A 23,733-nucleotide genomic window follows, 5' to 3' on the forward strand; every position below is an offset into this window, starting at 1 on the left:
AGTGAAAGGAAGAAAGAATAAAAGAGATAAAAAGGCGAGACTTCACTCCTCTCCTTTGCCGCCTTTCCCACTGCCAACGTTGTTGTCACCGACCTCACCCTCCTTATGGTTGTTGCCTTCTACATCGTTGTTGCTACCTTCGCTACCCTCGCCTTCACCGCCATTGTTGTCATCATCATCAAGGCTAGAGAAATCCATCTCTATAAAGAGCCGCTGAGCCCGAGCTTGGCATTCTTCGAAGCCTTTCTCAAAGATGTCGGTAGCATTCTCCAAGGTCTCCTTGCAAAACTCCACTAAAGCGTAGTATTCCTCGACTGCTCTTGTAACCTTCTGCTTGGCTTGAAAGACGAGCTTCCAAGCCTCAAAGACTCTTTCCTCGACTCAGCTGGAGAACTTCTAGGCGTCATTAGCCTTCTACTTTGCTGGATTAGCTTCGCAGAAAACTTCGTGACCTTCTACTCGATGACTTTCAAGGCCTTCCTGGCAGCAGATAGGTGGCTCTGCTTGGGCCGAGGCTTGTCCCTCCGCCGAGTCGACCTTGTCTTTGGCATCCTTCGTCTTCACTTGGCTCGCTCCTCGGCCACCCTAGCCTGCTCCTTAGCACCCGCCACCCTCACCCGAAACTCCATGCTGAACCTAGGAAGTATCATGATCCTCTCATGCATGCAGCCAACCTCGAGGGCATGCTGAAAAGAAAAAGAAGGGTTAGTTACCGAAGTGAGTGATTTAATGAAGATTTATAAGATAGAAACTTACCTGAACGACCATGACAAAGGCCTCACTGAAGAACCAACTTCCTCGCCACCTTAGGGCTCCAAGGACATATGGACTCCTCAACCGACCACTCTAGGAAGTCGGTTCTGAAGTTATGGACCGAAGCTGAGTGGCCCTTCTCGAATGGAGCAGATGGACTCGAATCTGACCGAGCCAACGCACGGATCTCCGAGGATGATCAGCATGGGGCGTTGCGATAGCGTGGGGATGGGCAAGGATGACCCCTTCTAGGAAAGCCGACCTGATCGGCGATACAATCTCGACCTCAAGATCGAGGTCCATGGTCTCCTCTTGAGATACGAGCACCTTGGGGGAGATCTCGGGGACCAAGGCCTTGGCAGTGACCTCAGTAGTAGCTTCGGCGGCTTCGACAGCTTTGGTAGCAGGCGAAGGAGGATTTCCCTCTTGACTTCTTCCTTTGGGGGGTTTCACCCCCAAATGCCACGACCAACTCTTCTTCATCTTCCTCCTTTGATGGATCAATATGAGGTCAGTCTTCATGGCGGTGAGAGCTACAAAATTGAAGACAAAGTTAGTCAATAACACAAATATGAAAAGATAGAAAAAATTCACGAGAAGCTTATCCTAGAGGTTGGCCGAGCTCAGGTCAATATTGATCAACGTCTCCTCAGACAATAGCTCCTGAATGGTAGGAATCTTGGATTGAAATTTTAAGAGCTTGTGTAAGGCCCCTTTATCGTCACCGGGCAACATTGGGGGCCGATTTAAATCTCTGCAAGGTATTCTCCATACAGTTTCAAACAACCATGGCTACTCAGTAAAAATGAAGAAAAACCTTCCTTTTCATTTGTGGATGAAGGAGGGAGTACCTCATATCAGCTGGCGATCTTTTCTAGAAGAAGTACCAGCTTTGCTATCTTGAGCATGCCTCTTCAGAGTGAAGCATCCCTGAAAGAGGGAAACTAAGGCTTGGATGCCCTAAAAAAGAAAAAGAGAAAGAAAGTTGACGAGGAGCCGCCAGAAGTTCGGGACTAGTTGGCTCGGGACAAGGCTATAGGCCCTCATCAGCTTGACAAAAAAGGAGGTCAAGAGGTAGTCTCAGCCCAACCCTTAGAGTCTCCTCATATAGGCAAAGCAGAGAAAAAAAAGGACTAGTCACCTGAACATTGGGACCAGCAAGCTCAACGGTGAAATTGGGGGAACGAAATCCTAAGCTCAAATGAGGTCCAATTCCTCTTGGGTTAGGATGGATACCTCATTATATGGGTGCAATCTGATCTTAGACTCAGCCTCGCCCAAAGGAGACAACTGTCAAGCTCGAGAAGAGTGGTTAGGTGACCAACTCTTCTCTAAAGAATTAACCTCACCTCCGCTCATGGTGATGAAGAAGAAGATGAAGAAAAAGATGAAGGAGAAGATGAGGGGGCGAAGAAGACAGAGGGAGAAAAAAAGAGTAGCTAAAGAATGAGTACCCATTGGAAACCAGAGAATGCAGAGGATGCTAGAGCTAGAGACGAAGGGACTTCGCCAAAGCACCACCTAGGACCATGGACGCTTGAGCATTCGGATAGAGAAGCAAATGAAGCAAGAAGCGCAAACTAAAGGGAGGGGTCACACTTATATGGAGGCATAAACGATCTTGATTTAAGCATCGATTGGCCACTCGGGCAGATCAAACCATGTGTTGGCTCGGAATACAATGCGATAATTCACCAAGATCGTTGTAGTAATGACGCCTCAAAGAAAATCCTGCAATGATGATTCTCAGGACACCCTAGATATGGTGATGCTTCAAAAAGATTGATCAACACATTTAATGCCCCGAACCAAGGTCGCCCTTGATCGAGGTGATGACTCGATTTTTTTTGTCCGAACTGGAATGCAATTCGGCCTCGAAAGTGGAAGAAAAGTGATGGAGAAAATATTGGATACCTCGATCTCGGTCCAAACCGACCTCTTTGACCTCAGACATAAATAGAAGAGAATGACATTGACCACGACCAAAGAGCTGATCAGCTGAGGAGCCACCAACCGAGGTGCCAATCAGCTGAGAAAAACAATTAGCATGTGTCGACAAGGACTGACAGTCCTAACAACCGACAACTACGGCAACTCGCAACTGTGGCAGCACCACAGCTTGTACCCGATCAGCACTGCATGCCGCCCACGCGGATTAACTTTCAAGCTGCAGCCGTACTATCGGCCGTTACTTGGCTATCAGTGCATACCACATCAGCCCAAGTAACGACAAAACAGGCTTCCCTATATAAGGGTCAGTCTGGAGGACCTCAGACATGCAAGTAATATATTATTCACAAAGAATGATACTCTGTTAAAATTTCTCTTTTCCACGTTATTGCTTCTCTATTCCGACTTAGACATCGGAGGGTTTCCGCTAAAAACTCTCCGACAAGTGGACTTTTTGCAAGCCACCTTCAAGGGAGATCCACTTCTCCATACCTAGGCCAACCTATTTAGCTCGCCTTCAGCTGACCTTAGGGTGATTCAAGCTGACCTCAGTCCTGGATTCTACGGCAACATGCGCTTTTTAAATCAATTCTCTTTATGTCAATTCTTCCTTGATCTCCAAGTTAATTTATTAGAATTCTAAGCCCTCATTAATAGGCACAGTTTTATACCCACAAATTAGTCAATGATGAACTACCATAATAAATAGCCAAAAATATTAGGCTAATTAATATTTGCTTAGATATTTCTGTGGTCTCATTTGAAAGGCTCCTGTTAATCAGACAAGATTATCAGGGTACATTGGATAGCTGTTTGGGAGAGCAACCATCCAAAGAGGAGTTATTTATATCGGAAATGCTGGTAACCATCGGAGGAGTTACCATGACAAGAAACCACCTCCTAAAGAAAGTTATTGCCGGAAGTAACATACGTCTAACCAATATGATAAAAGGAGGAAGAAAGATCCAATTGATTCTTTTCAATACATTTATATAGCTCTACTACCGAAAGTAACAACCCTCTCCTAGGATTCAAAGTCTTTCTTGGTGGTGAACGATCTTCCAACCAACAATGGATGCGGCTCCCTTGCCTGAAGAGTGAAGGTTCAATCTACTCCCATATGGATATTGAGTGATTTAGTGTGAAGATCCGTGCAGGCGTGTGTTTAGTCCCACATCGGTTATTCACTGGATAGATCTTGGATATTTATACAGGATCAAGGAACCCAAATAACAACTTTCGGCTAGCTATTTTGGGTGAGGTCCTGGGTTGTTACAAATGGTATCAGAGCGGACCCTACCCATAACCTATGTGAACTAGGGGATACTGCAGCACGGATCCATTGGGGCTGACCACGGGCCAATCGTGGTGTTTGTGATTTGATTTGAATAGATATGAACCCTTAGCCTGACAAAGACGTCAGGACTTGAACGGGGGGAGTATGTGAAGATCCGTGCGGGCGTGTGTTTAGTCCCACATCGGTTATTCGCTGAGTAGATCTTGGGTATTTATATAGGATCAAGGAACCCAAATAATAACTTCCGGTTAGCTATTTTGGGTGAGGTCTTGGGTTGTTACATCTAGATTGAAGGTTCAACCTACTTCTATATGGATATCGAGGAATTCACAGATTGGAGATTCAAACTGTTCGAACGTGGAAGTTAGGGGACCCATAAAGTACAAGTACAGGACCTGACTTCTCCTTTTGTTTGGGGTTCAAACTTCAAATGAAAGAATTGGTCATGACTCAAGTAGCAGAGATGACTTATTCCTTCCCCTCTTATTATGAATAATTCTTTTATCTCTATTCTCTTGTACTCAGATATCCTTGTGAAATCAATCATTAGTTTGCTTCACTTACCTATGAGCTATTCCTCTCCTTATTACTTTGTGATTTATATAATTCTTGTTCTACTAGAAATTATGAAAAACCCTATCTGTTAACCAAACTCCTTGATCGATCCGCTCAATTTGTCATGCCAGCATCCTAATCAGTCAGAGCTTAGTTTCTTGGAAAACATTTTGGGCACACTCAGTGGGACTTAGTAGGATAGAATGCAACAGAACAGCTGTAAAGCAGCAAGCCAAAGTGAAACTTCCCAATGGAATGATCACATAGAATCCAACATTCCTTGTATGGTTGCTCAAGCAATGAAAATCATTTATTCATGCCATTTTGAATTTCAAGGAGGCTGCTAGAGATGATTAGAGGAATAGAAATAATCAGGAGTTTCGGGCTATAGAAAGATGCATCGATTGAATTGCACATGCTTCTCAGCAATTGGCTCCTGAAATCTATAGAAATTAATAAGATTAGGAGATATATTCGGCCTGTTAAAATTGTATACCTTCCCAGGTTCATCACCATAAGAAGGTATAAATTGATTTAGCGCTTACGCATGCTTCTTAATTATATGATAAAATCATGAAGAAAGTACTTATCTACCACTGAAATACTCTGGATGATCCTCAGGATTCCATCAGAGTAATATTAAATTCCTTGGTTGGGTTCTAGAATTAGATCATTCCATTCATGGCTGATCCAAAAGGCGATTTTTTCCTCTCAACTTTTCAAATAATTTCTGGTATATACTGGGCCATGGTATTTATATTCCAATAGGTTTTCATGCATAGAATATTTTTATTTGCACGTTATGTCTTTGAATATGTACTACATATGATGTTCTATGCTATGTTGCCAAGTATGACTGAATAGTATTTTTGAGGCTTTGGTTAATATACAAAACCAGATGCTTTTAATCTAGTTCTTGCTAGATGTGGCCCTATTGTACGCCTACTTTGATCGGTGTAAATGCTAGACACCTATTTAATCTTGGTAATTTACTATAGACCACTTCAAATGCCCTGAGGTTCATATTTTGCAGAAGTTTCTGCATGTAGTTTTCAGCCTAAAACTAGATCTGAATTTGATTAATTATTTTTGGGCTTTATTTTGGCAATGTCCAATAATTGTTGGATCGTAAACATGCATGGGATGCATAATTAAAATTTATTATAACTTCTGATTGGATTAGATAGCAATAATAAATCTAGTCTAATAAATTCAGCATGTTTCATTTATGTATGTTGTTCATTAATGTCATGAATGGCATATAAGTTATAACAATGTATTTCCCAGGAGGCTAGTGGCAGTGTACAGCAATTTATCAATCTCATTAACCAATTTATATATGACTAGCCACTCTAGTAGACTATTCTTTTAATTTAGTCCATATCATATCTTGATGATGCACTATAGGATTATCAAAACTTATGCACAAGGATATCCTGAGTGATTGATCTGATCAATTACTTAGATAAAACCCCAGATTCAGTGGAAGTATCTTGATTCAATAATACCCTGTTCTTGATATTCACCTAACTGATTTCTCCATCAATAGCGGACATATATTTCGTATTGCATGCATGTGACTCTTCATGCAGGTTGAGCAAGCACTCTAATAAAATAATGAGTTTGCAAAAAAATATTTTGCTATGATGCATTATTTATTGATAATAAATACCATAAGATAATAAAATAAAAAGGTTCATCATGAAATATCTCATGAGTAATATTTTTGGTGATGAAATACCATGCATTGCTAATTTTTGTGGCTAAACTTCTAGCACCAAATATTCCCACTCCTATTTTTTGGTGGGATGCTTTTTGCGATGATTTAAGATTTTTTCACATTAAAATATTACAGTCTTGAACATCAAGATTTTTAGCAAAGATATATTCCCGTCATGAGTTAGTTATTAATTTTGATAACAATGTTAAAATTGCTGTCCAATATATATTTGTGAATAAAAAATATCTATAATTTTTGGGTAATTAAATAGTTTGGTCACTAAAGTTTTTTTGACATTTGGTGACAACTTAATTTTCATTGCAAATGGATTTTATTTTTTTTGGCAAGGATAATATTTTATCACTAGAATTCATCTATTGGTATGTTTACAGTTTTGTCACAAAATATAGACTATATAGCGGTGAAACTCATTCACATAGAGATCATGAATATTGGGAATCTATATTATGCAACGAGATATTGCTTTTGCTCATTTGAATTGAAGGAGGATATCAAATTGGTCTATTTTCAGCATCCGATACATAGTTAATATATTTTTCATAGTTAGTAACTCCGTATCAAAGTCATCATCAATATCGTCACTATCATCAATATTGATATCATCATAAGATAACTTTTAGGCTTGTCATCCACGCTCAAAGGGTTGAAGGGAGATAGTGCATCAAGCTATTCGCAAGGGCCAACTTGATCCTCTTCCCCATGGATCCCAGATGAGGAAGAACTTGTTCAGAAACACTGTAATGAAAGGAGCACAGGAGTTCGTTGTTAGGTATTGACTAAATAAGATCGTCCAGTTTCTATAGATTCTACAACTAAAATGCACTTCGAAGAGGATAGAGCTAAGTAGAGAGAAAAGGTTTTCCATGTGATGAAAAATGAATAGAGCTAAGTAGAGAGAAAAATTTTTCCATATGATGGAAAATGAAAAGTATTTTGTCACGAATTATGTATGTCTTAACAATACTATTTATTTTGTCACAAAATTTTAAATATTTTGTGATGAATACTATTTTCGTCATAGATGGCTTTTAGCAGCGGGGCATTAGCTACGAACCTAGCGACGAATTTTTTTTGTCACCAAATATTTTAAGCGATAAATTTTTTTTTTAGTAACAAATATTTTTTATGGATAAATGTATAAATTCTTGTAGTGGAAGCTGATTAAAATATGTAATAAGTTTATGTATCACAATATTGTTATAGTTATTTTTTTCCTTTTAGTTTGATATTCCTTATTTTGTTTATTGTAGAAACAAATGATAGATTTTTAATTACAATTCATACCAAAGGGTGAGGCCTCGTAGACTCTACATGAGACAATCGATCATGTGCTTGATACCAGGATGGGGTATATCAAAGGTCTTAGATATGATTCAAAGCTAAGTATTTAGAGGTCCACTTAGGAACATTATTAGTCTCAGGAATCATAGATAGAGGTACGGAATTTGAAGATACGGTCTCAGTAATTAGAGAGAGATGATTTGTGGTCAAAACTAAAATAAGTGTTAGCTAATCAAGCTTTGCATAATGACCAAACAATCACATAATTAGTGATAGATAATATTGAATATTTTCAAAATATTGTTTCTTCTTTGTTACTTATTTATTAAATAAAAGATATAAAATATTACTTATATACTATTGTCTAATTGCATCTTATATTCATTTTTGTACAGACTACTAGCATAGATCATGGATTCTCATGCTGAGAGAGCAAGAAACACTTTGTTAGATTTTGGAATAGTTGTACTTGTAGCTATTATTGTAGTATATTTATTTAGTGGGTTTTAATTTTCTTATCGGGAATATTATGTTAGTGAACATTGACGAAGTATGTGGATGACTGACGACTTTGATTTGTCATGGAATTGATTTATTATTTAATAGATTCCATGATTTTATGTTCAAATGTGTTGTTGGTAGATGATATTTGTAAGATATGGATGATATGCTTATCAATCATATATCATATATAGTAAAGACTTTAAAAAGGAAAAACTATTTCCTAAGAGTAAAATACTACCAACAATAAAATAATTTTCGTCTATAAAACTGACTCAACGTACGCTGGTGAATATCAATTTCGTAGTGAAACTAGAAGAAAGCAGGCAATGATAATGCTTTGTTACTGAAGACTAAATATTGGTGTGGAATAAGTTTTTCTCACTAATTTACCATTTAAGACAAAAATATCTTTCCAGCAATTGTTGGTTTTTAGCTATGAACGTGCATTCATTGTCTGTATTTTACAATTTGCAGTAGAAATATATCATCTCTAATAGCTAATATTATAGTGATGACTAGAGGTGCAAATGGGTCGAATCGAATCAGATCCTAAGTGATCCCGATCCGATCCGATTTTTTATTCGGGTTCTAATTTTGGATCCAGATCCGATCCGGTTGAAGATCGGGTCGGATCGGATCTGGTCTGAGTTGGGTCTGGTCCGAGTCGGATTGAGTTCGGATTCGGTCGAATCCATTTTTTTATGTTTTTGGAAAAGATTTGGGCACATCTAATTTGGTCCATGCAGGTCCAACCTGACCCGACCCATTTGTAGCCTTAGTGATGACATTAACAAGGTATTAGCTTATTTAACAGAAAGATAATAGTTGGGGGTTATATGTCATGCATATAGCAAAAGTCAAGCGGTGAAATATATATTTCCGAAACGTCAGGGGGGAATATATAATTACCCCAAACCTCGAGGGTGATTAGTGTAATTTACTCTTCAATTTATGGTTCTTCCATTCTTAATCTAAAGAAAATATAAGAACCAATAAATGCAAAGAAAACTTGATGGTACCTGTTTACATATACATCCCATTTGAATTATAATCCTTGATTCAAGAAGCATTTATGTTTCCATTGAATGAAAAAAAGGATGGTACTGGAGAAGAAATGGAGCAGTTCAGAGCCCGTGTATTCCAATTTGTCGACTTGTGAGGTTTGGTTTTCTTTGGACTTGGATATATGGCTTGAGTTGTTAGGTTCCTTACATTATCTTTTTGCTCCGTTTCTTTTTTTTTTTAAAAAAAAAGTCTTCTTTGTTTTCTCTTATTTTATACTCATTTTATTTCTGATGAAATACGTGGTGATCTTTCCCACCATTTAGAAAAGAAAACTAGGTCATCGCAGCAATCCCCCTGTTTTACTGGATAACTGAAAATCTTCCTAAAAATTGGTTTTTATTCCAAAAGAATTGGCGACGGCAACTATTAAATCCCTCCCTAATTCCATCCTTTTTCATTATAAGAGGAATTCTTGCTAATTATGAGATTAATACAGCATTCAAATAAACCATAAATAATCCACCCTAAATATTTCTCAATTATGATAGCTGCTAACGTAAAGCAGATCAATTTCCTTGACTAAGCCCAAAAACTATTCACAGATTTATGACTTGGCATTTATAAATTATTAGAAATCTATGACCATGAAGCAATATTTATTAACTTAGAAAGACAAGAATATTTAAATTACAAAATACAACTGCAAATAAGACATGGGTTGATAGACCGTTCAATCTTGGCACGTTTGCAACTTGTAACAATTACTCAACCACTAATCCCTAAATGCTTAAGCAATGAATATAATAAATAGAACAGTGTTAGTATAAGTCTAAACTCACAATTAAAATAATCTCACAGCCAACATGTTCCTTTAGATCCATTTGAATTACATCATAGTTGCTGCCAGATCAATGAGTGAGGTTTCCACGATAACCAATTAATTACCAAACTAAATAGGCTACCAGCCGCACCTCCAGTGAATGTCAAACCACAATACAGAGAAATTTTAAATCAAAGATTTGAGATCATTACAGGGGATATAGAAAACACGGGGTATTCACAAAATAAAAGAGATTGGTGCTTGCAGTCAAATGCATAAGTTAGATAGATTGAGACTGATGAATTCAAGTGTAGATCCAAAGAACAAGCTGTAGATAAAGAGAGAAGCATTGACCTCGAAAAACTTGCATTGATTAAATTGCTTTATAATATTCCTCCCTGACCCTCTCAAACCATTCTAAGCTCAAATCCTCCCTAAGCCTCTCCCTGTCTCGCTCCAAACCACGTTACCGTTGACATCCTCAAACCTCCTTTCTTTGAAACAACCTTCTGAAAAGATGAAGGAGACACCATTTCTTCAATCCAAAAGAACCACTCAAGGCAGTGCAAGACCAACCCAACCCCAGACCAGACCTGGATAACTACAACAGCTCCGCCATGAGCCCCGACGGAAGCTCTGTCGGGGTGTTCAGCACAGACCGCGTCGGAAAATTAGGCTATGGCCTTGGCTTCACCATTGGCATCCTCCTGCTTGTCACCACCATCTTGCTTGCATCCTACGTATGCAACCGAAGCAACACAACCACCCGGTCACCACCTCGGCGACCAGGTCGGCCTGCTGATGAGACAAGGGCGACCGATGTGGAGGCCGGGCTCAATGAGAACATCCTGATGAGCTACCCGACACTGCTCTACTCGCAGGCCAGACTCCACAAGAAGGGATCAATGAGCTCTTGCTGCTCCATATGCTTGGCAGACTATAAGGACACCGACATGCTGCGAGGTCTGCCTGACTGCAGTCACATGTTCCATCTCAACTGTATCGACCCATGGCTGCTGTTACACCCAACATGCCCCATATGCCGCGCCTCGCCGCTGCCGACCCCTCTTCCAACGCCTCTAGCTGAGGTAGCTCCACTTGCAGGGCAGTCATAATAGCATGTCTTTGATGCAAGAAAGGGAAGAAATATTACTTAGCTTTGTCATATTGGTATGTGGTTTTTCTGTTGATAAGTTTTCATCCCTGTAAATAATTTACATACTTCAGATTCAACTTTCAAGCAGGGCTTTTGCAAAGCAGAACATCAGATTCAACTTTTCTTTCCCTGCAGAAGTGCAAGGAATAAGTAGAAACAGGTCAGCCTCTAGGCAGTGACATAGGATTCTTTTCTTTTTTTTCATTTTGAGGAAAACAGAACATGAAATTTTAAATCTAACCTGAGCTGCTCCTAGCATTGCCTTTTTTCTTTTCTCTTGAGAGAGTGAAATAGATAAAAAAAGTCCCATGTCATTGATATGGAGTAGGCCGCCTATTCTATATGTCATAGAGTAGGATGATGGGGTAGGATGCTTGACATTTCTATCTAGGTATTATATAGTAGGCAGTGCCATAGGGACAGCCAAAGAAGAAAGAATTCAATGAAACATCCTAAAAGAAACAAACTCACAAGATCACTCATGGAACTGAAACATCCTTTAAGTCGAACTTAATCTGCCAAGTGAAATATAAAACAACTGAAACAGGGAAAAAGTTTCCAGGCAAAAAATTTGATTTGCCTCATGAAAGATAAAAAATACATCACAACCACCAGCAAATCACTTATCATGGTAACATGTTTGACAAAAGCAAGAACCAAGACAATAACACTGAATCTCTTAAATGGATTTCCATGCAGTAGAAACATCAGGTCATGACATACAACAAAGCAATGGGAAACAATAGTAATAATAAAAGAAGGCAACCTTCTAAGAAGGGTATATAGAGAAATGGAGAAAATACAGTTGGATTAAAGAACAAGTTGTGCTATAGACCCTTAAGAAAAAAAAATGTTGCCCAACTGACAACAACGACTAGACCTCGCTGGACTCGTCAATTTCTGCACTCCAGTTCTCTAACTTTTGTTGGCAATTCAGGCCCCAGACTTAGCACACACTTGTGCATCCAGCTTTTTTATTTAGTTCATCCATTCCTTTGAGAAAATCATAAAATAAGAAATCAGAAAGGCCTATTCTCGGTGATCAAGATTGCACCTATGAGCACGCTTCCTTCAGAGGATACATGGCGGCAAAGATCCTTAAGCTTGCAGCATTAAATAACAATAAATTAGTCTTTGACATCTGAGCAAATTCTGCAAACTTATTGTAATGTAATGAACAAATTGTTGAAGACAACAAAAGATTGATAAAAAAGGAAATAGGAAAGTTATATCACTTAAATGTACATCAGACAAAGAATGATTGGTTTATCTTCTGATGTAGCACTGTAGACTCCCATTGCAAATCACTTGGCATATGTTCTTGTAATAATTGCAAATTTTTATTGAGATAGACATCAAAAACAATTTAAATTACATATAATGTTTCTGTGCAAATAAGCAAGTAACAAAAAGACGAAAAGCAAATAAAACTGACCTAATTTGAAAACAAAGAATCTTGTTGAAACACTTGGCTAACTTCCTGCTATTATTTAATTTTACATACACTGAGGAGTATAGCTTCCAAGTCAAATGCTCCAGGATTACCAAACCAGGTTTATGAAACACAAGATTCTACCTTTCCTTGCAAATAACGGAGTATCTGGGGAATAGAAATCAATGGTCCATCTCCAGTCTTGGTACACAATCTTGCTAGAACCAGAAGGCTTTTAAGCTCTTTGGAATCATAACTGTCTCCAAGATCAGCATCCACCATCTTGTGCATTGAATACACAAAACCAGATTCTTGGACCCATTGGACTAGTTCATCATCACCACCCAATGATTGACCAGTTATGAGCTCAAGGATCAGCACACCAAACTGAAACAACAATTCCTTGCTTCTTTGATCAATGTGCTCTGCGAGATGGAAGGAAATCAGGAGTCATGAGTTAGTTTGAATGCACAAATATAATTAAGATGTCACGTCGAAGGATTAACCTTCTGAAAAGGTACAGTTAGGTTCATCAATTTGATTCAAGTCAGAGTCCAGAAATCCCACATCAGATAGCTGTAACATCAAAAAAAAAAACTGTTTTTAGTTTCTATTGCCTTGGCTCAGGAAACTGTATTTATATTCTGAAAGGGTGTGGCATAGATGACTGCTTTTGACTGCTTTCAAATGCAAACAAAAATGCATTTCAAGCAAATAGGCCTTACCTTGGCCACAAAGTTCTCATCCAACAATACATTATTTGAGTTGATGGACACATTATAAACAGGAGGGTCACAGAAATAATGAAGATATTCCTGCATTGCACATCATGATTGATGGTAACTATAAGTTGAAGAAATGAGTAGATAATTATTCTTTTTATAAGCCATCTCTTCTTTGTTTATGTGCATTATGTTGTAAATAGATAATCTGTCTAGCAAACCACCCACCAGAGCAGCTGCCACATCAACAGCAATCTGTAACCTGGTCCTCCAATTCAACGGTGTTCTAAGTGGATCTGTCAAAATCATCAAATTAGTCTGTCACAATTACATAATAAAAGTTCCAAATGTCTTAATTATGTATTAGTTATACCATGTAGATACTCCTTTAAGCTTCCATTTTCCATGTGGTCAAAGACAAGAAACCTGAAACCAACCTGCTGTGAAAATCCTTGACAGGAGAATAATTAATCTTGCAATGTGAAGAACAATTTGAGGTTATGCAAATCCTAGACTTAGATTAACTATATAATACCTATCATTTCCTTCAGAAAATCCTTGAAGTCTGACAAGATGGCGATGGTGCAAGCGTCCTAAGAGTTGCACTTTCCTATAGAAAGCATTCTTGCCTTGTTGCATAAATTGTATCTTCCTTACTGAAGCAACAAGACCATCATGAAATCGAGCTTTATATATAGTTCCATGACGACCATTTCCAAGAATCATGCTGTACCCATCAGTTGCTTTCTTAATCTCCTTGGATGAGAATTTCTTAACAAATGGTATTGGACCTACAGTAAGCAGAAAACATGAAATTTATCAAGTTCTCAAAATCAGAGATGAATATCAGAGCATATGATGGATAAGAGTAGTTTTCCACTCAATTCTGCAGGTATCTAAGGTAGCATATTATTTAAATCAACCATGATGATAAATATCAACAGCCCAAGGGCAAACATGTGGGACTCCACTCTTTTAAACTTAATATGTCATTGCAGTATCCGATCATGTACAATATAATTTAATTTCAATGGTATAAAATAGGACTACTAATTCAGGTATACATGCAAAAACTTGCATAATTGGCAGTAGAAATGGTACAATAATCCATCAAGATGCAGAGAAAGCAATTCACAGAAAGAACTCTCTTAACATAATCGAATAAATGATTTACTACCATCAACCTCTATATTAATGATATTTTTATATAAATACCATCCATGTTCTATATTTGTCTCCTCACTAATCTTAGATGCTCTTCCTCGCATTTTCATATATCAGCTTGAACAAAAAATATATTTGTGTCAATGCCAGAGAGTGTATATGATGAAGAAAACGGAGCTCATAAAATGGAGAAGTCAAACTGTGTCAATGACTTTTATTATCTGATCATAGGCAGGTTGATCTAGAAGCTGTGAAATGAAACATCTGAGAGGTAAAAAGATTAAAATTGGGGATAAATGAAGAGAGGAAAGTGAAGTTGGTCATCTCAAATCAAGCATTTAGATATTGGATCAGTTTCTGTTCCGATCACCTGCTTACAGAGCAATGTAAAAAAGCAAAGTGAAGTTGGTTACTTCAAACTAAGGATTTGGGTTTAGATCCCAGTATTCATGCCATTCTTACAAATATATACATATATATACATATATATACATATACATATATACATACATATATATATATATAGAGAGAGAGAGAAATTGACTTGGCTTCGATGATTCGAGTTGTTGGATATCTACTCTAAATTATTTATACACCAAAAATCATATTATTTTGAAGATCCCTAGCCTAAGCATCACATGGTAAAAAAATCGATATTTTAAGTAAATATGAAAAAATTTATATTTTTTGACCACCTGATGCATAGAATAGAGGTCTCCAAACTATATGATTTTTTGTTTATAAACAGTTTAGAGATAGTAGATCACATCCAACAGCACGGATCATCAATGTGGAATCCCATCATCCGATCTAGACCAGACCGGACCTAAGTGGAGATCTACTCAAGTATAGCCAAATCAATCTCTTTATTTACATATGTGTATATATATATATATAGACACACACACACACACACACACACACACACACACACACACACATATATATGCATGTATATACGTATGTATAACTATTTTTATTGAAAAAAAATATTAGAGATGGATTTAATAGATGTCAAGCTGACTCATACTAGCTATTTATATTGGTCCGGCATGGTGCATGTTGGTTGGCACATGAAACCATTATCCAAGTGCAGTTGTCTTGCATAAAAGTTGAACGTTTGGTGGTTGTAAATCTAGAAAATGGCATTAAACTTGGACATGGTACAGTCTAAGGGCTCGTTTGAATTTCTGCTTACTTTGTACATTGGATAAACCATGTGTTCAGGTTTTAAGTTAAGAATGGATAGAGGCGGGGAGATGAGGTTTAGCTGTGCTTGCAGATTCCTTAGATTAAATTCCTTTGAAAATATGGGACGTGGCATATAACCTTCAAGAAGGAATGTAAGTTCCCTGTCTTTTTCAAGATTGCTTCAAGGATCTCCAACCACAAAATTTCATCTCTTCAGGCCGCTGAATTCTTCCTGCCTTAGGTCAGCGTGAGGTTTACACAACATACAAGATAGGCGTCCTCCCTAAGAGGCCCTAAATGTCCCAGCAAATTGGTTTGTAGTTCAAGGTCTATCAATAAATAGAACAGTAGGGAGGGAGAAGGCTTATAAATGTAGATGGATTCAGATGGGCATACAATGTTCATTTTGCTGCCTCATAATGCATGTCTCAATCGCATGGTTTGATTGCTTAGGTGTTATGATGTAAAGTAATGTCTATCCACACCAGATATAATAATACAAGTCCCAAAAAATTGGTTTTTGTACTTCAAGAAAAGGTTGAAGAAGATAACTATGTCTTTTAACCAGTGATGCATGGATGTAAACACGACCAAGCCCAGACGCATATTCAAGGGTTGGATCTGTCCAGAGGAGAAGAGATATGGTCAAATGCAGAAGAATAATTCCATCTAAATTTTATATGTTGATATTAGAATTGTTATATTAAACATACTAAGGGGGCTAACCATTCATAAAAACCTAATAGTGTTTCGTTATTACTAGCTTGTCAATCATTGATAAATTTATGATGTCACTCTTGATTTCAAACATTTCAATAATTTTGACTTGTTTGATGTGTCAGTTGAAAGGTTTAAGTTAGTAATATAACGATGCATTCATCAAAATCTTAAACAGTGGTCATAAATATAACTCATGATATATATGATCACTCCATGCTATATTTTACGGCATCTAAAGAGTATCAGCTTCAAAGATGATGGAAAAAGAAACTAGGAATTATGTAGTGCGTTGTTTTCTATATGCTTTAGCAAAAGCAAATGTTTGTGTCATATGTCACACCCATAGAATTCTTATAAATTGCTTTCTCATAAAATCTCCATGCATATGGCATTCTACAAAGGTTTTCTTTCTTGATACTTCATTACTAAACAACCTTAAAAAACAACAACGACCTGCTTATGATGTCATTACTTTAAATTGGAGCAGTGTTGGAAGAGTTCAACTTTTGACCAATCTTTAGTTCTTGCAATAAAAGAATCTGGTTGGTATCAAAAGTCTTTGATGTGTATCCAGCTTACCACTATGAGTGGAACGTTTCTTTGAGCTTTATCTGGAAATATATATAATACTTCCTTTAAATAGGTCCCATAAATGTTCCATATAAACCATATAAATTAACATAATCAAGAATATAGAATCCTCACATTAAGATAAATCCATGACTCGGCTAATCGATGGCCACACAAAGTAAACAAGACACCTTCACTTAACTCTATCGGCAAAGAGTCGGTAGCATCTTTGAGATCGAAAGAAAACAAATTACCTTGACTGGGCGTGGTTTTTGGTTATATGAAGCATATACAATACAGAAACACTTCTTCCCTTCTTGGCAAATACCGTTGGATGCTCAATAAAAGGTACAGAACATGTTCCAACTCATTTAGTTTTCCTCCCAATGTATCTTGCAAAATCCTTCTTTTACTGGGGCTATTGAATGCTTCCAATTATACTAAACCATTTATCTAATTAACAACTACCATCATTATCATTCCACCAAAACAAAATTTCACTAGTATAATACTATATGGTGCATGTGATCAATGTACAAAAGATATTATTCTTTTCATAGAAAACAATTTCTTCAGGTATATCCTCGGTATCCTCCTCATGCCTGCCTGATTTTAGTGTCCTCCTCTGACTTCCTACAACTGGAAATATTATCTTCGGCATAATATTATAAGTAATAAAAACAAAGCATAGGTGGTTGGATGGGTCTACGAATCTATGAATTAGCACACTAACCAGGCCCAAGTCATTTGTAAACATTGGTGAGTTGGACACCAAAAGAAAATTTTACAAGCACCTCGAATCTAATTATTAATACTCCAATGAACTGCAGAGAAACCATGAGCATATAGAATTATTAATCTTAAAAATGAATCTGGTCAATGCCTGATAGAAAGGAAGCATTATCTCCAAGAAGCCAACATCCTTCCCATCCCATCAACAACCTAGTTATCAAAACATATAATCAAATACAGTGGGCATACTATCAAAGACACATCAAACTTGTAGTGATCTTTCCTGAAGAATAGCAACCAATTGGCGCCAAGATGTACAAAATTGCAGACATTCATAGAATTCGAGCTCGTGGTAAAGAAACAAAAGGGAAGACAAGAAGAAGAGAAACGTAGCAAATGGAGAGGGACCTGCACGAGAGGGGCGATGCCAGGGGAGGAGTGAATCCCTGAGCTTGCGGAGGAGGAGCCGGTACTTCATCTGCCGAGAAGAAGAGCAGGGGATTCGACTTCGCCGAGAGAGAACGGAGAAGAGGGAAGAGAAGGAGGGATAGAGAGGAGGGCGGCGGGGAGAGAAGGAATGGAAATTTCGGAGGCGTCCAGATGGGCATTTGGTTGGTCTCTCTCTTCTTTAACCGGAATCTCCCAACTTTACCCCACGTCTTCGTCCTCTCGCTCTACCACCCCACCACTGGTAAAAAGAAGAGTTTAAAGAAACGGGGAAGGGATAACAAGAAACGGCTTTTTATCACAACGGTTGTGGGGGAATCTACCTTTATTCGTCTTCTTGCTGACTTTTCTTTGCCTTTTTTTTTTTTACTCCCTTTCTCCTTTTCCGATCGGATGTGCCCGTGGGCGAAGAGTGGTTATTGGTTGGACCAGGTCCACCAATCGGGGGGTGGACCCGTCCAACCGCAAAATAACACGTATAATGATGGATAAAAGGGAGACAAGGACTCATGGTTCTACTGGCCCATCAGCTTGGTGGATGGATCTAATCCAACTAAAAAATTATAATTATACGTGGACAAGAGGAAGGATTGAAATCACAAGGGCTGATAAGAAGATAGCAGAAATATATTCTCCATATTCTCAAATTATGCAATAACTTTATAATTTATTCACAAATTGTTCATAACTAGTTTTCAAAATTTCGTATGTTACAAATAAATAAGACAACACGTTGTTGTTGATTATTTTTTTTGCTATAATTTGTTTCTTTTGCTTCTCTTATGCTTTCTCAATAAATATATATATAAATATTTTAGAAAAGTTTATTTTTAAAAATTTAATTATTTTCTTAATTTTTTGTTATTTGAAATCTTTCTAAGTTTTTGACAAATTTGCTAAATTTTTTAAAGTTTGGAATCATTATATCTAATTGGATTGCTCTCAAATTCCGGTCTTGTGGCTATTTTTTTGCAAATTAGTTAGCCTGCATGGAAAACCTTAGCAATCTTAGAAGAAAAATGGTGCGGATACAGTAGTCTCATGAATAAATGATGTGGGCTACCGATCATCTATCAGATCATCGATCAATATATCAGACTTATATGCAATCAAGAATTTGTGCACCATGTAATATTGTCGATATTGCCTCTCAAAACCCAACCTACATGTGGTTGAGCTGATGGGAGAGCTGCTCTACTTGCTTGGGTTGGAGGAGAGTCATATGGTACTGCAGCTGATTTACAATCACAAAAAATAATCAGAGGGTTGCCAGAATATGTCCCGCTGGGAATTCTTCGATGCTTAAGTTAGGAAGAGTTTCAAGAAGAAGCACAAGAGATGAAAGAGGGATAGAAGTACGAGAGTGTGGTATTCAAATTTCTCATCATACCTCGTGCCTAGTATTTATAGAGGAGAAGGCGCAAATTTGTGTAGTTAGGATCGTGCGATTTGCGGATGAGCAATTGAGCTTTTTCTATATCCGCTGACCAAGACGGTTAGCATATTCCCTTTCAGGAGCATCATGATCGAGCTTTTTCCATTTCTACTGATTTGGTCGATTACAATATTCCTTTTCAGGCATGTTGAGATTGCACTGAGCTATATCTGATTATGCTAATTGTTTAATTTTTTAATTGGCTATTGATTTCATTAGACACTTGTTGTTATCGTGTTGGCAGGCTGAGTTGTCAGGCGAGATTTTAGGCATAGCGAATATGAACTCTATCACTTTTATCCTACTTCTAGCTACTTCATCCCACTCGGGCTACTTCATCTCAACATTCCAACGGCTCTTGTGGTGCCAAACCAGAGACCTTCAACCTAGCATTGTGGAGCGCATTCTGAACTAGGACAACTTAGACCAATTCTAGGTGGGCTATCATGTTTTGGCCAACTTCTCCTTTAGGCTACCTGGGGGTGAGGATAGGGTCAATGCCTACAATCCCCTCAGTTTATCTTTTATGAGAAGACTCTGAAGGCTAGATTGAAGCTTCCTCTTCCTCCTTTTGTTGTCTTTCTTCTCAATGGTTTCTGATTGTTGCTTGTCCAGGTTCCCAATATGTGGCAAATTATCAATGATTTTTTGTTTCTTCTATTTCTGTATGGTATACAACCCATTATAGAGCTATTTCATGCAAGCTACATACTCAAGGAGCATCCTATTCAGCCGGGCTGGTGGTGCGTCTCAGCTCGGAAGGGGTTCTGGCTGATTTATGGTAGTCTTTCAGTGCATGGCTGGAAAGACTGCTTCTTTTTTATATTGTCTGAGTAGCCCTAGTGGTTTAACATCTTCTGAACCACGCCCAAGAAAATCTTGAACCAAATCCTTATTCTCTTCGATGGTGAGGAATAGATCTTGGAGTCCTCATGCAGCATCAAGGCTACTATTTAGGAGGTGTTGGCCAAGCAGGCCTTGGTCAATGTCGGACTGAGCCTTGCTTGGCCTCAGGGTAGGAGATTCTCTATTTTTCAATACTTCAACTTATTACTAATTTTTTTGACTTTATTTTTGTTTCTTTAGACATTGTCGACAAGTCTTTGATAAGAAAGGTAGCTGCTGCAAAGCACAAGATGTTATGGAGGGTGCTTCATTGGCGTTCCCTAAGAGGTTGCGCGAGGCCTCACTTTTAAGGTTGCAAATGGGTCGGGTTGACTTGTGACCCGACCCGATCCGACCCGCTTAGACCAGAATCAACCCAATTTGGAGGACCTGTGGGACCGACTCGGGTCCTAAAATTGGACCCATTCCATTTTCTAGGTTGAGTTTGGGTTTACTGAATTTAGACCCGACCCAATCCATTTGAATTTGGATAATTTTTAATTTTCAATCCTACAACCCAACCCAACCCGACCTAACCCAAATCTATAAAATTATTTTGGCCTGCGGGCCGCAGCCCATAGGGGTGCAAACAAGTCTTGAAGCCATAGATGGGTTGACCCGAACCAGACCCAAGCTAGACTCAAACTAGACCCAAATTTTTCGGATTGGGTCGGGTTATACATGAACACAACCCGACCTGAATGACCCGTTAGGTCAAAAATTGTAGCGGTGGATTCGACTCGATCTAACCTAATCTTCTATTGGGTTGGGTCTAGATCTGGGTCCAAAATTAAAACCCAAACAAAAAACTAGGTTGGGTCAAGGACACTCATGATTTGACCCGACCCATTTGCACCCTTACTCGCCTTCTTGCCCCAATTGGGATGCAGCTGCAACCGCCTCGACCCCTTAAGCAAGTCAAGCTCCATCTAGAGGCCTCCGTGTGGACCCTAAAGTGGAGATTCCGCTAACTTCTCGATCCATTCCTTCTGAGGAACTGACAACTCTCCCACGTCCCGCCTTAAGGAGGAGGTCCACCGCCTTAGCTAGACCATGAAATCCTCTACCTCAGCTTTGACGGACCTGAAGGTGGCCTGCAAATTGATTAATGGGATCATTCTCCCCGCCAACTGGAAGAAGCTGGAGAATGGAAACACAAGAGCCTTTTTGATGGGGCTTTTCGAGCTACTGCCGAGGTGAGCATCATCTTGTATTTTGTAGATCTTCTGCTAAGTCATTTCATTGCTGACAATTTATCTTTTTACTTAAAAATGTTACCCACACAATACTCGTTCATAAGCAGTACCACCAGCTCCAGCAAGACACCTGAGAGGTGGAGTGGGAGTAGGAGACAAGATAAGGAAGAGAATGGATGGATGAGCTAAGGGCCCAGCTGAAGGCCAGTATTGTGGAGCTGAAGAGCTTCCAAACCCAATGCATGGCAGCTCAGCTTCGGGCTACCAAGAATAAGAAGGAGCAACCGGCGACTGAGCAGGTGACTTCTGCCAAAAAGCATGTCCTCCGGGCTATGGGGGCATATAAGGCCTCCCAAGATTTCTAGGACATTGCTTCTGCTTCCATTGGCTCTTACCAACACAGCTTGTACGACTGCTGGCGATAGGTGATGAGGTGCTCCCCCAAGTTTGACTTAAGCCACATTATCCTGCTTAAGGACGATAAGGACAAGGAATTCGAGGAGGAGGGACATGAGGCTGAGGCTGTAGAATGGAAAAAGAGTACCGTTGAGCAAGTGCAGCAAGGTGAAGGTATCGCTAATCACTCGTGCCTGTTGCAAACCTTCCTCAGGCCGCTGAGGTCCCGCCACAAATAGGGATTTGTATATGTCTTCTTCTTTCGCTTCTTGGTGCCATTGTTGAAATGTAAGGTAAAGGGCAGCTTCCTTTGCTGGAGGCCTTGCTCCTGATTCTCAACATCATTTTGCCAAGGTTGTAGACTTAGGTTCTTTCAGCCTAGACATGTAGGTCATAGATTGAGGTCAGAGTTCTCTCGAGTCTCTATTTGGACTTGATGAGGTCAAGGACTCTTGAACAAATTTTGAGAGGCACGTTCATGGTCAGCTCGGACCTTTCTTCTCTATTCGTAGTTAGGTCAGTGGGTTGTGCCCACTTTGTCATTGCTTTGTAACTCAGCTTCATTGTTCCCTCGCCTAAAGAGGCAAGTTGTCCAACCCTCTGAATCTTTGAGCATTTGGTCGAAACTCGGCTTGTCATCCCGGTGCATGGTTCCCCTTGCCTAAAATGGGTCGCTTGGCCCTCCGGATCTTCAGTCATTTGGTCGAAGCTCAGTTCTTCATCCCAATGATTGGTTCTCCTTGTCTGAAAAGGTGGGTCATTTGGCCCTCTAGGTCTTCGATTGTTATTCGAAGCTTGGCTTGTCATCTTGGTTCCTAGTTCCCTTTGCCTAAAAAGGTAGGTTGTTTGGCCCTCCAAGTGTTCTGTTAGTTGGATTTTTTGGATGGCTAGCACCTGGTTGATTAGGCTAAGCGTGCCTCTCATTCAAGCTTAGTTTTTACAAGATCTTTCATCGGCTCTTAGTTGGTAATAATAGTCTAGTGGCCTCTTGAGAGGCTCATCTTGGCCTATGATGCTCAAGTGTAGCACCATCTATGGTCTCTCAAGAGATTTGTGTGACATTAAATGTCTGTGATTGGCGATTTTGCATCTTTGCCAAGCCTGCAAGAATAATAGATCGGTAGCCCCTGAGGAGACTTGTTCGACCTAGGGCACTCAGTTGTGGTGCCATTGGTGGTATCTTGAGAGACTCATCAGACATTTTATACTTGATAAGCAATTTGCCCATTTTATCCAAGAATTATGGTCGGTGGTATTTGAGAAACTCACCCGACCTAGCAAGAACACCAAGGATCGACAACCACGGATGAAATATTGGACAAGTCTTGCAACAACCACTGACAATGCTGCACTCATGCACCACAAGTCGGACGAGCCTTCCAAGACGCCATCGATCTATTATTCATGTGGGCCTGCCAAGAATGCTAAACATCGTCGATCACGAATAAAATGTCGATCAGGTCTCACAATGACCATCGATGTGCTGCACTCATGTTAAAACTAGGCTTGAATATGAGGAAGCACACTAGACCTAATCAACCAAGTATTAGCTATCCAACAAGCCAAATCAATCAAAGATCTGGAGGCTAAACTACTCACCTTTTTAGAAAATGAGAAGTAGGCACCAGGATGAAGAGCCGAGCTCCGAGCAATGATAGAAGATATGGCAAGCTAAACAACCCACCGGAGAATAAGGCACTGGGATGAGGGGCCAACCTCATCATCAGCAGAACAGCAAGCCCAATCAATCTACTACACAATCAATCTTCATTTTCATATCA

The 23,733-nt window shown here is 39.1% G+C and overlaps 2 protein-coding genes across 4 annotated transcripts; one reads left to right on the forward strand and one right to left on the reverse strand.

Moving 5' to 3' along the window:
• The first annotated feature begins 10,392 nt into the window (after positions 1-10,392).
• Positions 10,393-11,146, forward strand: LOC148715028 (RING/U-box superfamily protein). The gene has a single exon (XM_088720086.1). It carries the CDS (start codon positions 10,524-10,526, stop codon positions 11,019-11,021), a length of 498 nt encoding a protein of 165 aa, XP_088576212.1. The 5' UTR covers positions 10,393-10,523; the 3' UTR covers positions 11,022-11,146.
• On the reverse strand, positions 10,981-18,308 carry LOC103715707 (Protein kinase superfamily protein). Of its 3 annotated transcripts, none has more exons than XM_026807940.3 (9): positions 18,002-18,273; positions 17,745-17,803; positions 13,752-14,007; positions 13,590-13,642; positions 13,445-13,512; positions 13,220-13,309; positions 13,001-13,070; positions 12,639-12,919; positions 10,981-11,109 (listed from the first exon to the last, which is right to left on the reverse strand). In XM_026807940.3, exons 1-9 carry the CDS (start codon positions 18,199-18,201, stop codon positions 11,104-11,106), a joined length of 1,083 nt encoding a protein of 360 aa, XP_026663741.1. In that variant the 5' UTR covers positions 18,202-18,273; the 3' UTR covers positions 10,981-11,103. The 3 variants fall into 3 exon arrangements, with proteins under 3 accessions (XP_026663741.1, XP_026663740.1, XP_038970186.1); XM_026807939.3 differs by lacking the exon at positions 10,981-11,109 and adding an exon at positions 11,721-12,165; XM_039114258.2 differs by lacking the exons at positions 10,981-11,109; positions 17,745-17,803 and adding an exon at positions 11,721-12,165 and having other exon boundaries at positions 18,002-18,308.
• Between the last annotated feature and the right edge of the window lie 5,425 nt (positions 18,309-23,733).

Source organism: Phoenix dactylifera, chromosome 1 (genome assembly GCF_051530095.1).
Source record: "Phoenix dactylifera cultivar Ajwa chromosome 1, Ajwa_hap1_PhDact_Kaust_v1.1, whole genome shotgun sequence".
NCBI lineage: Eukaryota > Viridiplantae > Streptophyta > Magnoliopsida > Arecales > Arecaceae > Phoenix > Phoenix dactylifera.